The sequence below is a fragment of the Oratosquilla oratoria genome, chromosome 9, assembly GCF_046742065.1.
Source record: "Oratosquilla oratoria isolate Oo_2021 chromosome 9, ASM4674206v1, whole genome shotgun sequence".
Taxonomy (NCBI): domain Eukaryota; kingdom Metazoa; phylum Arthropoda; class Malacostraca; order Stomatopoda; family Squillidae; genus Oratosquilla; species Oratosquilla oratoria.
The window spans coordinates 61,691,853-61,714,897 of record NC_134785.1 but is presented as its reverse complement, the minus strand read 5'-3'; the positions used below and the strand labels follow the sequence as shown (position 1 = coordinate 61,714,897).

The 23,045-nt window shown below is 38.8% G+C and overlaps 1 protein-coding gene across 1 annotated transcript; it reads right to left on the bottom strand.

Annotated features, from left to right (window-relative positions):
* Nucleotides 1–5,643: 5,643 nt before the first annotated feature.
* On the bottom strand, nucleotides 5,644–22,773 carry LOC143028489 (uncharacterized). Its single transcript, XM_076190665.1, has 9 exons — nucleotides 19,380–22,773; nucleotides 17,620–17,782; nucleotides 16,084–16,273; nucleotides 12,798–13,800; nucleotides 12,566–12,639; nucleotides 11,986–12,189; nucleotides 11,429–11,589; nucleotides 10,421–10,521; nucleotides 5,644–7,223 (listed from the first exon to the last, which is right to left on the bottom strand). Exons 1-9 carry the CDS (start codon nucleotides 19,525–19,527, stop codon nucleotides 5,878–5,880), a joined length of 3,390 nt encoding a protein of 1,129 aa, XP_076046780.1. The 5' UTR covers nucleotides 19,528–22,773; the 3' UTR covers nucleotides 5,644–5,877.
* Between the last annotated feature and the right edge of the window lie 272 nt (nucleotides 22,774–23,045).

Genomic DNA, 23,045 nt, shown 5'->3' with positions numbered 1-23,045 from the left:
TGTTGCACCGCGCCTGGTGATGACCATAGCGTTGACATTTAAAGCAACGGAGAGGATCTGGGATGTACGTTCGTACATCATAGCTGCCATACATTCCCAGGTCAATATGGTTAAAAGGTTCGCCTTGGTAATCAAGACCTGGCGTGTGGGCATCTACGCTTTTTTTTTTTTTTGAGTCTACGCTTTTATAGGGAAAACAGATTCATGTGTTTAAAGGATTACAAAGGCGGAGCATGCCGACAGGAGACCTTTTGGTCCATATCTTATCCCTGCGGCGCATTCTCGTGGCCCCAATCACCTGAGCATGGTCCTCAATGGCCTCAGTCATGTAGGAGGTCGGGTAATTGTGGACCACGAGTCTGTGCCGCTTATTCTCGGGATTAAGTTTCTCCAGGGTCAGAAGCTTTCCATTCAATGGGAGTGGAAGCCGGATGGAAGAAGGCCAAGAGGAAGACCGAGAAAGAGATGGAAAGAAAATGTTGAAGAAGCCCTCAGCAGACATGACTTGCCCAACATCGAAACTCTGAGGGAGGAAGGGGCCTTCCATGATAGAGCCAAATGGAGGAACATGCTGGGACCACTGACAGGCATAACGCCTACTACTGGGAGCTGAAGTAAGAAGTAAGTAAGATGTTACCGCCTCCAGCTCCTCGACGACTTGGTAGTTGCTCAGTAACAGCAGCAAGTTACCGTCGCCAAGGGGATACAAGTTTACCTTTCTCAAGAGCTCGTACCACCTCAAAAGCTGTATCGTACCCTGCTGAGGGTACGACCTTGAAAGTGGGGAGCTTGCCACCCTGGAGCGCAGCGCCTTCGTTTCATCACGCCAGTCACGGTATCAGTAGCCGCCATGGCGGTACTGATAACGAGAAAAAAACAAAAAGAACTAAGTACGTTTTCAAAAGACTAGGGGAGAAAAAAAACGTAAATCTAAGGGGGAGAGGGGCGGGCGCTTACAAGCGCGCTGGCACTATCTCGCTGAACGCACGAAACCTGTCTATCTCGCAACAATTATCAAACACGAGGCCCGAGTGCACCTAGACGTGCGAGACCGGACTTATCTTGATGTAAGGGTTCCCCCTCTCCCGTCGTAAAAGCAATTTTAAAGAACCGCACGGGCTATGCTAATCGTACAGGGAGAGTTATACGGGACATAATCCTGCCAGAGCGAGATTCCTCAGGAAGGGGGAATTGTCTCGGGTAGCAGTACTTTCGGTATTTTCGGTGTAGCACGTCAATTAGAGCTAGAGACTAGGGTAATTGACGGCATACAGGGCGTAATCGATGAGATGGACAATCGAGCGGGGATGATCTCAGGATGCGATGCTAAGGATGCTGGTGATCCAAGACTAACCAGGGCGAAGGAAAGTTGCCAATTATGTTATTTCGATTTAATTCTTGGAAGTAATACTTTTATTACAGTGGATATGCCAGGGTGAAGATTAATTCAGTCGTTAATACACACACACACACAAATGCATGCACACATACAGACACACGCGCGCACACGCATATACGCGCGCGCGCACACAAACACACACACATGCACGCACACACTAAATGAAGCAGCAGTGGGAAATCCCCACACTTAAGGTAAAAAAAAGTCTATAAAAAGGGAGATGTACCTTTTAATGCTCGAATGGCCTTTCCTCCTAAAAAGTAAAATCAGAATATTTTCAAAGGAAAAACAATACAACAGGGAAATTAGCATGAAGCTTTATCCAAAAAATTGGTAGTTAGATTATGTTTTAGTTAAAGTAAGGCGATTTGATTCAGTTGTGTAGGAGTGGCCCTAGGACGGAGCCTTGTGGAATTCCACTTATCACATTTAACGAGTTACCCGCTGCTGACTGCTTCCAGTGGGTAACATAGATCCGTGTTTGAGTCCTACCCAGGGTTAAAAACTTTACCATCTCTGCATTGCGAGATCTGGCACACCAACTCTGGTGGGCAAAGAATTTTGTGTGTGTCCATGTGTGTGTGTTTGTGTTTAAAGTCTCAGCATTAACCTTACATGGGATATATGAGTTCTTAGTTCTTTTCTGTCGATCATGAATCCTACACATGGTCGAAAACCGTAGAAAATCGTAAAAAAAACAAGGCTAAAGAATCTTAAGCTTAGAGATTAATAATACAACCATACACTACGTTTAGTCAGATATGAATTTCAAGAGTAGAGCAAACAGTTCACTCTGTCTCGCTGTCGACATGACGTCATTGACTTCCAAGAACAAGGTACATGAGGCACAGGTATGCATCAGGAAAATAAGACGATCCTGAATTAGATTATTGTTTCTTTTAATGTTAAGTCATTGGATGTGATAATAAACTTCTTATATAATTCATTTCAGACCGAAAGTCGCTTTTTTCTGACTAGGCGTTTCAAAATATCTAATCAGGTTTCACACGCACGCACACACCGTCACTACGGCGGTCTGGGTTCGAATCCCGCCCAGGGCTGAAATATTGTCAGTATCGCTACGCTGCAAATCGTTACTCCAACTCTCATGGGCGGGGAGTTGGGTGTGTGTGTGCGTGTAAAGATCACAGCATTACCCATAGATCGGTCATATATGAGCTCAGAGCTCTCTTGCGGGAGGGAAATAGCTGTCGATCACGAGTTCAACACGTGATCCAAGACCATGGTGAATCACTCACACGCGCTCGCTTACCAGTATACGTATGTGTTAGTAATTTAATTAATTTTATGGTAGTTCTTCTCCAATTAGCATACTTTTACCGATCGGCGAATTCACATAATGCCTAACAAATATCCAATGTTTATCTCATTGTACTTACCTAACTGCAATATACTGTGCAATGTAGGGGCTGTACTCGTGGAATCCCGTCCCTGTCTCCAGTAATCAAGTTTTCTTGTAATCTAAACTGTCCGTCTTTTTTTCCCGATCACAGAGTCAATTTTTTTTTAACCATTTTGCCTTTCACATTATAAAAAAAGTTACTAAAATGATTTACTGTTTTCTCTCTCTGTGTTTGCTGTGTCTATATTTTACCTTTCTTGTGTCGTTTATACTGTATGATGTTTTGAATCTTTCAGTGTAAATCTCCTGAAACAATTTGTATTTTGCATTCAAATCACTATGCGAATGTGCTTGAAGATCGCTTTTCCCTGTTGTTTTAATACGCTTTGTTCTGTGTTCGAATCCTGCAATCCTCTCCGATGACCAACGGTGACTGTTACCTGCTACATCAGTCCAAGCTCATAGGGCAAATATGACGGCTTCGGCCGTAGCTATGCATATTATATATCTCCCTTGTTTGGTACAACTTCTTCTTCCTTTACCTCTTTCTGTCACTAAAAGTATATACAATATTTTCTTTAGTGTTTTAAGTCTCCGATATATCTGAGCAAGGATTCGCTATTTCCCCTTCCTGTTTTTTTTTTTTTTTTTTTTTTTTTTTTTTTTTTTTTTTTTTTTTTTTTTTTTTTTTTTTTTTTTTTTTTTTTTTTTTTTTTTTTTTTTTTTTTTTTTTTTTTTAGTGTGTTCTGCTACATTGTTTCCAACCCAAAGTAATGGGCAGGATATTATTATTATAATTATTTACCCATTTTTTAGCAATCTATATACCAAGAGCTTTTCCCCCTTATAAGGGGGGAGCCAAAATCAAAGGCACGTACAAACTCCCACCCATTCCCCTCCACCACCATTTCTCCACTTTCATTTTAGCTCCTCATGGATGACGGGTCATCCCGCTCACTGCCCTGGGTCAGAAGCAATGTAGCAAGGCACAGTACATCCACAGCAAGGCCACTTCATTTAATCAGCGACCCCCCTCTCTCCGTCTCTTCGTGAGAGACATCCCTTCGGGCTGCGTCAAAATATCATTCACACATAAACACCTCCTCTCTTTCTTGCATGATAGCATCATCTATACTACGGTTTCCCAACCATGGGGCCGCCTAGACATCATGTATGCTAATCTTTTTGTTGCTTCCAAATTCATATTGCTATAATAGAATTCAATGATGTTGAATTTGTCTTTTCTAACCTTACATTACCTTTCTTACACATATATTTATTATACTTGTCCCCTATTTTTATGGTCAACAACTAGTCATATATATCAACATGTATACAAATAGATCATTGGGGTCGCCTAAAAAAAAAAAAAAAGGTTAGGAAACACTAATCTATACAACCACTCTCCACTCATCCCCATCTCCCTTCCTTGCTCAACAGACATTCCTCTCTTCTCCAACGCCCCGTTCACTCTTTGCTATCTTGTATTTCTTAAACAGACCAGTCATATCTGAAGTGAGGACATAAAAGGCAGAATAGTACACAACAATTTCAAATGCAAAATATATTTGAATAAGACTGAGCACATCCACTGGCACAAAGAAAATGTTGTCTTGCTTGTGTAGCCACATAGAAAATGTTTTATCCTGTGAAACTGCAAACTAACAACACATATACATATACTAACAAGAAAGGGAGAGAGAAAAGAGAGAGAAAGAGAGAGGAAAGACAGACAATCTTGCAACTAGTTACTTTGGGACACTTTCTTTAACCTTATTTATATCACACAAAGTATATGACAATTATATTTACCGAACTTAATAGAAAATAAATCCAAGGCTCGAAATTGTTAACACAGTCATTATAAACACAGAGACAACCCCGAGTAAAAAAAAAAAAATATAATATATATATATATATATATATATATATATATATATATATATATATATATATATAAAATAATCATCCCGGCTGTTATGTATTATTTGCTCAACGAAATATATATGTATATATATGTATATATATATACATATATATATATATATATATATATATATATATATATATATATATATATATATATATATATATTCATGGCAGTTTTAAATTTGATAGATTTTTAATCCAAGGGCAGGAACCTTTCCTTAACTAAATAATAATATTGTATAATTATATCTTAAACACAAAGTTCAGTTTCAATAACATTCATGTAATGTCACGGAACAAAGATTGAAGTTTTCGATGCGGAGGGAGGGAAGGAGAGTGAATCAATCACCCTTCAGCGGCAGCACTATGGCGTACTTCACATATTTTGTTTTGGCAGATGACATTTCTACAGCCTCGGGCATTTTAATTTTCTTTCTACATAACACTTTCGCTGCGTTCTGCTTTCTTCGATCATGCTGTCTATCGTCAAGGGATTTTATTCACCTCAGTGAATCAACCGCTCCATTATCACAAACTATATCTTTAAAAACGATTCTATTAAGTTTAAAGATTTGTTATACAGCGGTCCTCCGTTTGATAGTAGTCGCGATCTGCCGAGACCCCGTCAACAGCACAACTATAATGAAATCGTCTCGGGACTGCCATTAGGCTACGTCATCTATACAGAGCGCCACAGCACTGAGGTCAGATTTCTTTAGTCGGAATGAAATGTGAATTAAAAATTAGCAGAGCTGGGCGCGTAACCGCTGGACAAGTAGTGCGTTACCGAAAAATCTATATATATGTATACATATACGCATTGTATACACACACGCACACACACACACACACACATATATATATATATATATATATATATATATATATATATATATATATATGTATATATATATGTACATATATATACATATGTATATACTACACACTGACGGAAATGCAGCCCAGATTTTTCGGTAACGCACTACCTGTTCGTCGGTAACGCGCCCAGCTCTGAATATTAGCTACAGAAAATTTACACATTTCACTAAAATGGTTAATGAAGAATTTAACACTTTGGTTGCAAAATAAAAAAAGGTAAAACTCGTGCAAATCGGATGTGTTTCAGTCTTTTCAAAGGTACGGGTTGTCGGATTACTTTCCCGCAATTTTGCACCCATAACGGTTTTTAGCTGAATGAACACTTGTGGCTTTTTAAATGTCCAAGTTGAGTGAATCGCCGCCCGCACTGCTTGCACTCGTACGGCTTCTCACCTGTATGAACTCGAGCGTGGATTTTTAAAGATCCAAGTTCAGTGAATCGGTGCCTGCACTGCTTGCACTCGTACGGCTTCTCACCTGTATGAACTCGTGTGTGTTTTTTTAAACTTTCAAGGTGAGTGAATCGCCGCCCGCACTGCTTGCACTCGTACGGCTTCTCACCTGTATGAACTCGTGTGTGGATTTTTAAAGATCCAAGTCGAGTGCATCGCCACCCGCACTGCTTGCACTCGTACGGCTTCTCTCCTGTATGAATTCGTGTGTGGACTTTTAAATTTCCAATTTGAGTGAATCGCCGCCCGCACTGCTTGCACTCGTACGGCTTCTCACCTGTATGAAGTCGTGTGTGTCTTTTTAAATGTCCAAGTTGAGTGAATCGCCGCCCGCACTGCTTGCACTCGTACGGCTTCTCACCTGTATGAAGTCGTGTGTGTCTTTTTAAATGTCCAAGTTGAGTGAATCGCCGCCCGCACTGCTTGCACTCGTACGGCTTCTCACCTGTATGAACTCGTGTGTGTCTTTTTAAATGTCCAAGTTGAGTGAATCGCCGCCCGCACTGCTTGCACTCGTACGGCTTCTCACCTGTATGAAGTCGTGTGTGTGTTTTTAAATGTCCAAGTCGAGCGAATCGCAGACCGCACTGCTTGCACTCGTACGGCTTCTCACCTGTATGAACTCGTGTGTGGTTTTTTAAATCTCCAAGTCGAGCGAATCGCCGCCCGCACTGCTTGCACTCGTACGGCTTCTCACCTGTATGAACTCGTGCGTGGCTTTTTAAATCACCAATTTCCGAAAATTGCTGTTCACATACGAACTCAGGTGCGTGGATTCGTACGTGTGCTTTTAAACTTTCGGGGTTCGTGCATTGATATCCACATTCCGTACACTTACATAGGATCTCGCTTGCATGTGTTCGCGTTTGATTTCTTAAATTATCGATTTCCGAAACTTGTTGGTCATCCTTTATATCCTCGCTGATACAAATGTCATCGTTATAGATATTCGCAGGTTCCGTACATAAGTCATTTCCCTCTTTATTCATACAAATATCGCTGTTTAATACATTTACACACTCCGTTGGCGTATTTGAATCCACATCACCAGCATTCTCCTTCCCTCTCCATCTTCTCTCACAAGAAAGGCGTGCAATATCAACGCAAGTCTTTGTGTTGCTGGCACGCAATGCTACCCCAGCAGCCCTTTCCATAGAAGGACTTCCTTTATTCACGTTGTCATCCCTGTTACTGTAATTATCTGCAAACAAAAGAACACGAGGCTTATGCACTGTGATCTACTCGCATGGGTAATAGCTGTTTGAAAATAACTATATTATCAATTATTGTCAAGCATGCCTTCTTCTGTTCATGCAATATCAACCAACATTTCACTAGCTGGCTGCCCAGTGTATCTATCAATGTCACTATGAAATTTTGTGACATTTATTTATATATATATATATATATATATATATATATATATATATATATATATATATATATATATATGTATATAAGAGAGAGAGCCTTAGCTCATTTGAAGAACACCTGGAGCCAAATAAGCAAATAACCAATGAAATATTTAATAAACTTAAAATTGTCACTACAGCAGAGATTAACTGAGGTACCCAAAATAAATCTTTTATCATGGCGTCCTATCCTAGAGGAGTTGCTCATACTCTGACCATCACTGCTACCGAAAAAAATATGAGATTCCATGTTCTCATAAATATTCGATTAATCTGCACACACACACTCTTAAAAGGATTGGCAGAGACAAAATACATCTTCATATTACACAAACCTGGCACACTGCTCGGGTCAAATGCAATGCAGCGAGACACAAGCAGCTGTATAGTTTCATAATATTCGTTCATAACCAGGGTTAAGATATACGAAGAGGAGAGATGGAAATATCGATCAAAAGATGAGTTTGGAGAAATCACTTGGAGTGGAAAGAATAATTGAAATTTTGATACAAAATATGGGAGGGATGCGTGAAGACGACTGAGATCACCGTAACTTCTGGATTCGAACGTTGGTCCGCGTCGTGAGGAACACGATCGAAACCAAGAAGCTATCCATCGCACACTGGAAAGACTACATGGAGAAGGTAAGAAACTTTAAGACCAATCTAGAAAGTAATATATTGAAGGAAGTTAAGTAGTACATACTGTAGATCAGCGTTTCTCAACCAGGGTTCCCCGGAACCCTATGGTTCCGCAAAAGGTCCCTAAAGGTTCCGCGAGAACAAGTGAGATAAGCTAATGCACTTTTGATTTTTCATTTAATTTCATATACGTAATATAATTAAACACGCACGACATATTCTTGGTTATTGTAATAATGTAATATAGACATCATCCTATCTAATCTATTATTACGATAAAAATAAAATGAGAAATATATGGTATATGCGCAGGGGTTCCTTGAGACATGCAATTTATTTTAAAGGATACACAAGGGTAAAAAGGTTGAGAAACGCTGCTGTAGAGTATGAAAGTATGGCGAAATAAATAAATTAAAAAAAAATTAAAAAAAATATATATTGCCGTCATTTGCCAAATTTTCTGGGACGTTTGGGTTGGTTAGACTAAGTTAGATTAGATAAGGAAAGGTTGGATTAGGTTAGGTTAAGTTAAGAAAGGATTGGTTTAATACCGTATTGCCAAATATTCAGTGGGATTTACAAAATATCGCCATGGCGATGACCACGATATTGTTGTCCTATACGGCGATACTATCGTCTTAATTGAACTTTTATGGAATAGTTGTGGAGATAAAGAAGTATATAAGAAGATATATATATATATATATATATATATATATAGAGAGAGAGAGAGAGAGAGAGAGAGAGAGAGAGAGAGAGAGAGAGAGAGAGAGAGGGAGAAAGAGAGAGAGAGAGAGAGAGAGAGAGAGGGCAGTAGAGGAAAAAACAATTTGTACCCAGTTGAGGTCCAATGGACAGATAACGTGTTCTGTGTCTTGCGTAGAGGTTGCATTTAAGTGCTGAGGAAGACCGTGGAGAAGGTGGAAGGAGACGATAGTGTGTTTCCAGAAAGAAAGAAAGAAAAGTGGAAGCATAATATGTATTGCTGCATGACAGAAGTGGAAGAGGACGACAGAAAGGGACGAGTGGTTAGATTTGGAACAGCGTTGATAAAGTGAACAGAGGAACAATGAAGAATGACAAAACTATGAAAGAAATGGAAATTAGGATTTAACAGAGAACTTTAACAGTGTTCAAGAGGAGTTGATGAAGAAGATTTTAAAACGTGGAATTGAATTAACCACGCCAATTAAACTCGCCAGTAGCAAGGTTCGAACCGCCATCACCTTGACCTCCGCCGCAAGCAGTGACGCACTAACCCGCTCGGATAGTTATGGAAAATTAATCACATTCTTTGTGAATCATGCAATGGTAATGGGGAATAGTGAAAAAAAAATCTGTGTAAGCTTAATTTTTTTTTAAAGATATGTGAGAGAACATATTGAGAATGAATGTCAATGAATAGTGATAAAAAAAATAAAAAATGTCAAACTCAGATTGAGAGAGGACCTGTTTAAAAGAGGTATAATTGCTCTATTATTTGAGGAGGAATAAAACACGAAATGGAATAAAATGACAAATGCTTTATGAAAGGCTGCTAGAATACTAGAGAAAAATGAAAGGCGAGAAGAATCAATTAAAACCATGACAAACATGGTTAGAAGTACAATAGAAACCACACCAATGCAAAGAATCAAAACGCAGGAACTAGGTAAAGACTGAGAGAACGAACTATTTGTCTGTCAGTGGTGTTAGGAGATTGGACATGACATCAAACTGGAACAGATGTAAGGAGAAAGGTGTTGTGGACGAAACGGTGAGTTAATAGGGGAAATGAAGAAGATAAGATACATATAGGAGAATGATGAAGAAGAGAAAAACAAGTAAAAAGTAGTGAAAGGAAATAAAGGAAGTGGTAGCATAGGAATTCTTCAAGGGAGAGTATATGTAGAGAAAATTAAAAGAATGAAAGCACATATTTTGATTCACAGTATATGTCTTGATTACCTACTAAAGATTATTTGTTTCATGTCTTGCGACACTGCTTCTGACCCAGGGCAGTGGACAAGGTGCAGGGATGACCCGTCATCCAGGAGGTGCTAAGATAAGAGGGAGGGTGGAGGGGTGTGGAGTGTATTCAGGGGTGAAATGGGTGGGAGTTTTTTTTATGCCTTTTCCTTTTTGGCTACCCCCCTTGTAAGGGGGAAAAAGCCTTTGTATAAGTATCTATGTATGTAAAAAAAATGCTGTAAATTAAACCATCAAGTACTCATATTCACATATGACTAATGTTCACATTTATGACCAAATATGCTGGATACACTCACAATAACATACTTTCTTGTAAATAAACATAAGTATATGTTGTATCATAAAGATGAATATGATAACTCTCTGCTACTTACCAGCTCCTGTTGTATACCCACTCATCCAGCTGGTTTCATCCCTGTTTATTCCCAATTCTCGGGCATAGTCGTCTCCATACCAGACCATCAGCTCAGCGCCTCTGCAGCAGAATAACATTGACTCTGGGCATGAAAGACTACACCAGGGCCCCGACAAGGGGAGGGGCAATGCCCCGGGGCGGCACGTTTTGGTGAAAAGAAGATCAAGCAAATTCCACCTAATGTACTTTTAATGCAGGATTTATTTATCATGAGTTGTGTGTGTGAATGATGTGAGTATAAACGTTGTTTTGTGGACGAATGTTACATTTCAATCCAGCTAGTGACCATCAGATGTAGAAGGTGGTGGTAATGGTGGTGGTGGGGGGGGCACTTTTCGACTCACCCCGGGGGACACTTACCCATGTCGGGGCCCTGGACTACACTGTTAGGGATTTTAGTCAATGTTTCTAGTCACTATAGTTTGGAGTTCCCTGGATCAGACCAGCTTCCCTACACCATGGCCACTCTAATAAAGTTTGGGACTATATTTGACTATAGAGATTCCAATTAGGTCTCACGGAAAGGAGACCACTTTCTCTTTACCGTCAACATCTTCACCTCCACCTGGAAGTGCAGTCCCAAGGGGCTGACACTCGGTGTCCGTTCTAGACCCATGAAATCTTAATATCAACTTCAACTGCATTTTCTCAGCTTTTCTGCATAACGAGAACTGATAATTGGCAACAGCTGTCTTCCTATTACAAGCTCGTGACTAGAAAGTTCCCCACTGATGCAAGAACGTTGCCAGATGCTGTGGGGCTGTGGATTTCCAGTCAGTGAAATAGATATCATCATTATATCTACCATTTACCGGGAAGAGAACATATCAAGAATTAAAACAATCATGTCAGTTAACAAACAGGAGACGAATACCGCCGTAGATCGATTCAGGTACCCTGGTTATGTTGAACGAGCAAAAAGGTTTTGGTTTAAGCAGTCTCTCTGATAAAGAGAAATCTCGCTAACCTGTTGATGTGGGTGACTGTCCGGTAGTAGATCTGTCCCTGGTATTGGAAGGCCGCCAGGTTGGTTTCTCGAAGGTTCCGCGAGCAGTTGACGTAGCGCATCCAATTGCTCACCGAAGGATCTTCGGCGTCCACACAGGAAATACCGCTGTGCCCTCGGATCTGCAAAGGAGACCTTGTGAATAATATGCACTGGAATGAGACAGTTACGAACCAATCCTTTCTGACCACTTTTTCAACAGTTTGGAAAAATAAAATAAAATAGAATAAAATGACACTACTTATAAATGAATAAAACAGAAATAAACAAAACAAAATAAAGAAATGAAAATTAAATAATAGTGATATTTCAGTCATGATTAAGCGAAGTCTAGTAGTTATATATGCCTAACATTTCACATAAAAAATCCGGCAGTTTCTAGCAACTAAACAAAACAAAGTCAGAAACTCTTTTTCTACATGAACATCTATATGTGCGACCTCATTTGCTGACGAAACACTTTATTCATGTCCTAACTCTCAGGTTGTCATTTTTAGATTCCCTGCGATATAGCCTACCCGCCAGCCATATCCTGACTCGGTCCCTGGGCTCTGTGTTTCCTGCAGAAGGCGTCCTTCGTACGGCCCAAAGACAAGTCGTGGAGGGAGGTCGGCGTTGGTCCAGACCCCGAGACCAGCGCCGGGGACCTTGGATGTGTTGATGGAGAGCGGCCACGGGACAGTTTGGCGGGCTCGGTCGGGCACACTTCCGTCACGGGCAACCTGGCAAAAAAGAAAGAAAGAAAAAATGAATAAATGAAAAATAGATAAATAAAATAAAAAATAAATAAATAAAATAGATAAATAAGAAATAAATAAATAAAATAAAAATAAGATAAGTAAAATAAACAAATAAGAATAAATATACAATAAAATAAGATAAACATATATGATAATAGAATTAATAAAAAAAATCAAATGTGTCTTCAAATACAGGAAACAGCTTTGTTTAATCAAAATACAGAGTGAATTTTTTATTTTTCGAATTCCCAGTAACGTAAAGCCTTAGTTTGGCTTTGGAAATTGGTATTCGCACTATGCTGTGCTTTAAAGATTCAAAGGATTTACAGTGAAGTTCAAAATATTATTCATCTCTTACCTGGCGATCGAATATAAGTGTCAGTGAATGAAACAGACATTCTCCTTCCCATTCTCTATCGCAATCATCGCAAACTGTCGGCAGAACAGGAGAAAAGTTATATTCAAATCTTCTTTATTAAAAGAAATACTCTTTAGAAATATTGTAAATTATAATGAATAAAACACTTATGAACCATAGTCTGTTATGAAAATATCTTTGAATGCAAATAAAAAAAGGAAGAAAATCTTACATATGAAGTCATCATCAGCTGGAAGTGGGATCTCTGCATACGATTTCCTGGTAGAGCGTCTGAGTGAGTAACGTCTTGGCTTTACAGGACTGGAGGTCTTCTGACCTGCTTCTAAGTCTCCGGCACTTTCGTCGCCGAAGATTCTCCATCCCTTGACAATGGCTTCAATCTTTTCAGGAACTTTGTCCTTGTTGTCCATCTCGAACCTAACTCTATGAGTTTTATGTCCTTCTTCTCTTCCTTTGACGTCGTCCTCTTCGGTTCTACTTGAATATTCACCGTCTTCTTCTTTGCTAGATAAATGTTCACTGTGGTTGTCCTTTCTAATCTGATGGTCACTATCATTATCTTGCTTGATCTCACCCACAATGTCCTCCCCACAGCTGAGAAAATTCTTATCTTCGCTGTTAATCTCTGCCGAGTTTTGTGTACAGTGGATCGATTTTGTGGTGTCTTGGTCTTCAGGGGGAGGTATCTTATTGCACTCTTCTTTCTTAGGCACGTCCCCATTGTTTTCTTTCTCTCTGGTCAAGGCTACATCTCTATTCTCTTTTCTGGCTGTATGTATAGTGCATTCTTCTTGTACACCCAGATTTTCTTTGTCCTCTTCCGGTCCAACTCCATTCTTCCTGACGCCTCCCTGACTATCCCTGACAGCATTGTTCTTTTCCAGAACCCTCGTTCGTTTATCTCCTTCTTGATTATTCTGTTCACCTCCTTTCACCCTGCCGATGTCTCGTCGGTTGACTTCTGTTAAAACGCCACATTCTCTGGCAGAAGTATGCTTGGTTCCTCCTTGGTGAGAAGGCTGGTCATCGCAGCCTGGATTCTCTCCAGTCTCATTCTGTGAGGCAGTGAAGGACATGTCTTGATTTTCTTTGCTGTGCTGATCGCCAGATGGGACAGATTTCTTGCCATCAAAAGTAACTGAAGATCCAGAACTAGTTTCAGTCTCCTGGCTTCGGTTATCATCTCTTTCTTCCGGCGTTTGTCTATATACAATCTTTAAAGGAAAAAAGGTGAATCCTGAACAGTTAAGATTATTACCTTCATATTTTCTGTTACAGGCAAGATACTGAGATACACATAATTATCAAAGAAAGCATGGGGAAAGAGACTGGAGGAAGTGGATATCTTTAGATACTTGGGTGCGAATGTGGCGGGAAATGAAGGAGTGGAGGTGGAGGTAGAATGAAGACTGAGAGAAACAAGTAAATGCCTTGGGGGATTAAAAAGTGTAAGGAGAAATAGACATTTGGGAATGGATGCTTAGAGGAGGTTGTATGAAGGAGTGATTATGTCGACAGCACTTTATGGGCCAGCAACATGGAACATAAGAAAGGATGAGAGGAGGAGTTTGAATATGTTTACGATGAAATGCCTGAGAAGTATGGTATGGGCTACTAGGCTGGATAGAGTGAGAAACGAGATGAGGAAGAGAGAGGGGCTGGGAAGGGAGTTGGGAGATAGGGTTGATGAAAGAGTATTGGGATGGTTTGGACCCATGGAAAGAATGAGTGAAGAAAGATTAGTAAAAGAGATGTGGAAGGCAAAGGGGGGGGGGAGAAGTGAACATGAGGGGGCGACCAAGGATGAGATGGATGGATGGGGTAAAAGGGGCATTGGGAAAGAGGGGAATGTCTGTTGAGGAAGGAAGGGAGAAGACAGAAGATAGGGGTGAGTGGAGAATGGTTGTGTATGGATGATATTGTGATGCATGGAAGGGAGTGGGTGGGGGATGGGGGGAAGGGAGTATGTTTGAATGATATTTTGACGCAGCCTGAAGGGATTTATCCCCGTCTTCTCTTTTTCTGTATGAGGGGACGGAGAGGAGGGGTCGCCGATTGAATGAAGCGGCCTTGCTGTGGATGTGCTGAGTTTTGCTACATTGCTTCTGACCCGGGGCAGTGGTCGAAATGCAGGGGTGACCAGTCATCCAGGAGGAGTCAAGATAAGAGGGAGGGAGGGGGGTGAATGGGAGTGGAGTATATGGGGATGGAATGGGTGGGAGTGGATATTGTGCCTTTGATTTCTGGGTACCTTCTCTGTAAGGGGTGAAAGAGTCGTTGGTATATGAAAGGTGTATGTATGTAAGTATGGGAATATTTAAAGAACCTAACAGAAAAAAAAGAGAGCAGACTTCAATTAATCCGTTGCACCGATTCTCTTTTGGAAGAGAGCTGTGGCACCATGAAAAGTGTCACCACTTCTACCCATGAAGGACCAGGTTTTGCAATATGTAGTAGTCTTAAACAAATCAAAATCATCCTATCATCTAGCGGGTCTGTCCTATTGTACACAGTAAAAGGTGGCAATGCTAATTTTTAAAGATGGAAGGCTTTCTTTAACACAGAAGCCAGAATAAATAAACAAATAAATAAATGATAATGAATTGATTTAAACATTTAACCGGTTGGGAACTTCTTTCAACTAAATGAAATCGCCAGGCGGACATTGGAAGCAATATAATAGGTACGAAAGTCGCTATCTGTGGGTTAATTGTGAATAAATAATGCAAACCCAGATTCAGGTAGGACTATAGTTAAAAAACTAATGATAATGATATCAGGAAACCCAGTGCATCCTTTCAAACAACAGTGTCAGTCTTTTATTACATAGTACCTAGAATGCTTGTAAAACTACATCAATGCCAACACAAAGTACTTAAGTTAGATAAACTAAGGTTTGTGAGGTAACTATTGCCCTAGTACTTCTGACACTAAGTTATCAGCTGAAGAGCAAAACTTCTAAAAATCAACTTAATTCGTCTTAAATCATCACTTCTTCCAAAAGTCAGTAGTTACCAATTGCAAAGCAGGTCTAGTCACATTAGTGATGTTAACCACAAGAGCACCAAATTTGTTTCCTAGTCCCAGGGCAGGTTCAATGCTCGGTGCTACTAATTTAAAGTATCTTTATACTCGTATGTGTATATATATATATATATATATATATATATAAATATATATATATATATATGTATATATATAATTTATATATAAAAAAATTTATATATATTATATATATATATATATGTATGTATATATATATATATATATATATATTTATATATATATATATATATATATATATATAACTACGGTTTACTGTCAATTACAATTAATAGTATTCTGATAACTCAAATAAATGTCTGGCGGATCTGTCCTTTTGAATGACTACTGGAAAGATAATCACTTTACAAGGCAAAATCTACAACCTACTAGAGGACAGAGGAAAGAGTTTTGTTTATAGAAATCTTCTAACTATACTAGTCTAATTACTCTACCTGGACTTTATATTTCTTCTCGGGTGCGAGAACGGCCATGGACCACAAGTGTGTGATGCTAGACTGGGATTCACTCAGAGGTCCTGTGAAGGTTTCTCTCTGCCAAGACAGACTCTGCCTTGGTCGATATCTTGATAAAGGATCCTTGCCCATCTTGACGGCTGCACAGCTGCGTGTATGACCCTGATTCCTGGTCAGAAAATGAGAAACCTATGTTACTTTTTTTTTTTTTTTTTTTTTTTTTTTTGCGCAGGGGTTCCTTGAGACATGCAATTTATTTTAAAGGTTACGCAAGGGTAAAAAGGTTGAGAAACGCTGATCTATAGTGACACTGATGGACAACAACACTATTCCAGAGCATTATTAAAAAATCATCTTCCCATAGATCTCACGATTCTGCGAAAGATCCCAAAACCCTTCACAATACAAAGACAAACGCCCTCTTGAGGTCAACTTAAATTGCAAGTAACCCCGTTGAAAATCACGTTGGCGCTCCACAAGGACATGAAGCACTATGGCCCGTTGTCTATTTACCGGATGTGAAACCTGATTGTTGAGACCTGAAACTTTTGATATAAACTTTTTCTGCAGCGGTGCAATGAACAATGTAATACACTTATTAACACTTATTAACTTATTAACTTATTAACACTTATTAACACTTATTAACACTTATTAACACTTCACCCCATACCATACAACACATAATGGAAGACTGCATTATACACAATCATGCACGCAAACAACACAACATACACTCTATAAAGGATTTGTGGGAAAACCCAGTTTCGGCTGTGGCCTTCCTTGGGGAGACGGGACTGCTCGGACAGACAGTCTAGGGAACGACAACAACAACAACAATGTAACACCGCGGTAAGAGTTGCACTGTGTTGTTTTGCGAGATGCAGGGATGACCCGTCATCCAGGAGGAGCCAATATGAGGGGAAAATGGTGAATGGGAGTGGAATTATGCCTTTTGACTTTGGCTACCTCCCTTGTAAGGGGGAAAAAGTCCTTGGTGTATGTATATAAATGTTGCATTCCTGCCGGTCCCCTTTCTCTTTCCACACACACACACACACACACACACATATGTAGATATATATATATAGATAGATATATAGATATATATATATATACATATATGTATACATATGTATATATATATCGTAGTCTCCAAACATAAAAGAATGTTGTGTTACTCGGGTCTGTAGGGGTGTCAACAAAGTTCCTAAAGTGTTCACTGCATAAAACTTGGGTTGTCAATGCCCCGTAGAGAGAGAGAGAGAGAGAGAGAGAGAGAGAGAGAGAAAGCTGGGTAGGGAGCAAAAGAACAACGAAAGGCTATGGTAAGAAACTCAGGAGAAAGTGCTCGATGGATAAAGAAATATTATTTTCTGTGCAGATATACTGAAAGTAAAATTTAACCAAAGGAGATACAATGACGGCATACCACGAACGTAGTTCTTCTTGCAAGAGTATATCACAATTACATACAATTAGGTAATACAAACACACAAAGGTAGGTATACACACCTGCTAACTTTGCTGTGGGTCTTGTCGCGCGGGCGTCCTGCCCTTGCTTGCTGTGTCTTCGATTCCTCGTACTGGCGTCTGGAGAACGAGGGACCTGCATGGCTCATTCTTGACGAAGAAGAACGTGCCATTCTGACGAAGTCAGGAGCCACTGGGTCCAGCCCTACATCGCAGTGAGAATTTGATTACGCGTAGTGGAAAAAAAAAAAAAAAAAAAAATTGTAGTCGAAATGTCAGGAATATAGTGTTCTCGCCCTAACCCGCGTGCGTTTCTCTACCACCTTTTCCACTCATATACATATACATATATATATATATATACGTACTAACCTTTATCGAGTGTGATATATAATGATCATTAGGGAGGGGTTAAATTTCGATAAATATGACTACATTTCCAAGTACTAGAGTCTGAGAGCAGCACATGTATAACGAATCTTGCCAAAACCGAACCAGTTTCACAATATAGTGATTCTATTCCAATATAGATTTCGTTGTTTAGTATCTAATATATATTCCAAGTGCAGTAGGTCATTCATAATTAACGGTGAGTCTTCCAAACAAATGTGTATTCTCACAACAATGATGTTTTATACTGTTGAGACATTGAGGCAAGTTGGGTAATGTAAAAAGTCTGAGTTTGTTCAAACTTAATATCACTAATTTCTATATTTACAACATCCACAATAACTTTATCTATGAATCGCCATGTTTGTACTAAAAGCATACCCTCCAAAAATAGATTACCCTGTTACAAGGTGATAGATATGACGCAAATGGAAATTTGAAAAACAAATGATTGTAACTGAAGTCGTTTCTACTCAAGCGAAGAAACAAAAGGTGATGGATTGGAGTGGAGTGAGTGTACTATCTTTTCGTATGTGGTCAATTTGTCAATCTTGATCAACTTTATTTGATGTCACGTGTAATTACGGATACCATGATATACCAGAACTAAATAAACACATATTTTCGTTGTTATCACAATGTATGTGAAATGTCACTTTAATTACGCGTAATGTGTAAAACATTCAACAATGGAAGATTATTTGCGTAGTCGTCGATACCCATCAGGCTCGAACTAATTGATCTAGATAACTTCATATATTTCATTCTAACTAAAATCTGACAATTCTCTTGATGAATGCAGGATCTATCAAACTTAAATCTTTCAAGGGGCCATCAAATCTGTAATAAAAGTCATGAATAAACGGCAGTCATCATGTCTCGTATTAACAGTTTAGCAATTTCCTCAATTGTACCGTAAACTTAAGTTGTACCCATGAAATTGTCTTTCTCTATTTCTATGCTATAATTACACACAGTAATCTTTAAAACCTTTACTACAACACAATAGTTTGTAAATTGCATCACCATAGAGAAGGGCTCAATAAAGAACATAAATTTATCTTTCTTCGTCTCACTGACAGCTACAAACACGTATAAACCCTCTACAAAAACTAAACTCTCCTGCATGTAATACGTGGCTTGCTGCTGATCATAACTTCACCAGAATTTACTATTACAAGACATTTCTACAACACACACAAATAATTATATTTATTTGTAGAAACAGACTATAAATAATTATAATAAGACAAATTCAATACATACTAGGGAGCGATATCGTAATATTTGGGAATACTTTTATCAGTTAGGGATTAATCAGACTTGTACATACATGCGCAAATTTACTTACATAAACAATCACTACTACAGTGGAATAAGGAGTTTATGAAATAAAACTTTGATAATGTTACCTAATTCAATCATTTTGAGATAGTTGCTGTATTGATTAGAGAATCGCTTCTTTTCGATATCCGCATATTTCGCCCACATTTCCTGCGGAAAGAAGCTGGCTGTTGCTTCAAGCAGATCCTGCGAGTTGTTTTTGCTTATGACACTCATGATGAAGAACTTAATAGCCACCAAATAAGTGCAATGTTCAGTCACACCTCTTGTTCTTCCTGTTGAAAATGTAATATGCTTTTTAGTCGACACGAGACGGTTGATAGATGAATTGTTGCCATGTGATTCAGAAACTTTGCATTATTTTTCTTTCGATATTTTCGTTATTCTAGTTATAAGAGTAATATATATTTATTCTTTTGTGTAGATGATATATGATATAAGATTCAAATGTCATAGTTATGCTTTAAAGAGTCTAACCTAAAAATAACAACAATCTAATCAATCTGGCACTCTTGTAAAGTGCGCCAAAACTGCGCAACAAATATATTTATTCTGCAGATTATTATTGCAATAAAACTTTGTATGTCTCTTAAATCTTATAATTCACATGTTATTTTCGAATTCTATTTAAAATTTCTGTATCCTATTTTTATAGGCATTCGATTTAATAATGTCGTCTGTAGTTTAGATCATAGACTGTATGGACGTATGGCTATGCATTCGCAGCTTCGACCGTGCTTTGATTATCCTGTAGTTCATCCGACGTGCTTTCAAAACATATAAATATTAAATGTTTAATATAAATACTCCGATGTAAATGATGCATACTCATGGTCGAATGCATCTCATCTCTGACAAAAACCTGCGCAAAATTTGTACAGAAATATCTGCAGACGACATCCCCCTAATTCAAAACATTGATATTATTATGGGAAATAAGCAGCAATATTACTGTATCTATAATTATCATATAGTCTTTGTTTTTTCTGATGACAGTGTTGGGAATTAATTCTGATATTGGAATTAATTCTGACATTGGTATTCTTTGAATAGGTGTGTAATTACTAATATAGTCAGTAGTAAAGTAAAGAATTATAACTTATATTTACTGCTTATGGCAATATCCCGAATTGTTGCCAAAGCATGATTTGATTCCCAAATATTTAAAAGTGAACATGAGTAATGGGAAATTCAAATCGACCGCCAATGATAGTGCTGCACCCTAGCGGAGAATATAGGAAGCGAAGACGCATCATAAAGAAGAGAAACTGCTGAAAATTACAACAGAAGAGAGAAACTAAGGAAGACGTTCACCGCTTTGTTTAGTCACGAGAAGGACTGGTAAATGAAACGTCGATTTCCACACAGCATATCAGTGCATCCAGCAGTGTAAATGTGGTATGGCAGAAAAACGAAAACTTCCAGAGTTGAATATAATATGTAATATGAGTGACAAAACTTGAGAAAATTGGTTGATTAAAAAGAAACAAAATCCATATTTTGGCAATACCAAGATGGCAATAATGATATAAAAGGTGACATAGGTGTTGTTTGCTAAGAAAAGCAAACTAAAAATCATGGAATTATATCACATACATACGTACATATGATATGATTATAGTGATGGGGTAGGACAGAAGTAGAAGAAACGTTATCTAAATTATAGTTGATGGAACGCGTGGTTTAAGTAACTGACGAAGTTGCAACGACATTTGTAATTGCTATTTCGAACTATGTTATTTTCTTTATCTGCATTTCATGTATATTGATTCAATGGCAAATAAAATTACTATAACACCTTGGCCATTGCAATATTTGGAACAATTAACAGTTTCTTGATAGATGCAGCTTACCACTAGTGGGGCATTAGGTAATTAGTCAACAAACTGATTTGTATGTTTTGATCGTTTTGATCTGATAGCAAAGATTGCAGCACATGTCTTCTTGATTATTTTCCCCTGTTGGCCGGTTCGAAGAATCATGGATCTCTAATTCATTTATTGCTACCGAAAGGTGTTCATAGAAAGCTTTCCTGTATTAACAGAAGCATGTGACTCAAATGGAAAGTGAATTCTTGGATAAGGAGGAAGATTAATTTGGAAATCTACAAGGTCAAAATTGGAGACAAAACGAAAGGACTACTAGGGTCCGATGAAACAGGAACTAAAGGCCTGGAATTTACGATCTTACACACCTCCGCGAAGAAGGTTACTAACACCTCATGTCAGTATCGCATTCATGATGTTGCGTACCATTCCAACCATACGTTCCTATGCTCCGCCCATGTGGGAAGCATGAGGAGGGTTAAACAACCAAGTACAACCTTGACTTGACAAAAAACTATTGACATCACCACCTTCATCAGTAATGGCATGCAAGTTCAGTTCTTGACGGCACCTACAAAGTTCGTACCTCTGTCAGAACGCATCAGTTTAAACTGGGCCACGAATAGAGACGAATCTCTTAAGGGCGTTAATAAAGGAAGTAGTCAATTCTTCCACAGTCTCTATATGGATAACTCTGGATACAAGACATGTGAACAGAACACCCCATCTTTTGCTTTCGAGAAAGGAACTTCTAGTGCGCCGTGTTTTTATATACCAGGGTGAATGGTGGGTTAGGAGTAACTCTGTCAATGGGTAGGTCTCCCATCTTTTGAACACATACCTTACCTCTTACTCTTTTACAGGTAACACATTTAGAAATGACTTTAGAGATGGTACGTTTTCCTCCCAAAATCCAGAACCCACCCATACGGATGGCTCCTTCTGTAATCACCCTACCTTGGTGGTGCACTGTCTCATGGTAGTGACGGATCAACAATAAGCCTAAGTGGGATTCCTTTGGAATAATAACAGGCTTTGCAAGCATACCAAGTACATCGCTGCCTTGGCTCAATGTCCCTCCTACACGAAGTAGGCCTTTCTGGTGTAAATAAGGAGACAGAGGTTCAATGGAGGAGATAAACCAACTTTGCTCTGCGATTTAGTTATGACAGATGGGAAATAATGTTTCTGATACATCTTAATAATGAGATCAGCTGCATCTTCTAGCTGGTTGGGTGACTTATGCTTGTTACACATATGCCAACCTGAACAACACTTGTTACCTTGTTTAAAGGAATGGGCTATATGCTTATGGAGAGCTACTGCTCTTACAAGTCTTCCCCAGCAGCTAGAATATAATCGGTATTCGGTAGTCTTAATTTCTTTACCAGTGCCTATTTATCTACAAATTTAGGGAACTTGTCACATTTTTATCTTGGTTAATGAAAAACTACAAGATTTGTGGTGTTTTCAGAAAAAAAAACTACAAGACTCCAAGATCAAAGCAAAAATTACTAGATCTAGAAGGAAAACACAAGGAGTGGCAACACCGCTTACGAAATACGAATTTCTAAGAACACCAATGCCCGGGCCAGCTATAACCGTTTCTGTTGATACTTGGCTGATACATATTTGAAAATTGCCTTATTTAGCTGTGTATGTACATTTGCACTATCATTATTACTATAATTTTAACATTTACTTGATATCTCATAAAAAAAATCTACAAAAATCAAAATTCCCATGAGACCTCCAACAAAAATGCAAAATATCCACAAAAAATCCCACAGATATTGAGGTGTTAAAGTCCTCCCACAAAACATCCCATGTGAGCAAATTTCTCCCACAAATTTGTGGGAAATTCCCACAAAACGGCATCCCTGATTACTAGTGTTCCCATGAACGTTT

Bases quoted from the DNA above. Each gene is read 5' to 3' on its own strand.
- LOC143028489 (XM_076190665.1), bottom strand. From the start codon at position 19,527: ATGAGTGTCATAAGCAAAAACAACTCGCAGGATCTGCTTGAAGCAACA. The intron at 16,274-17,619 runs GTGTGTATACCT...TTTTCTGACCAG, and splicing joins ACCCACAGCAAAGTTAGCAG to GAATCAGGGTCATACACGCA. The intron at 12,640-12,797 runs GTAAGATTTTCT...TTCTGCCGACAG, and splicing joins AGCTGATGATGACTTCATAT to TTTGCGATGATTGCGATAGA.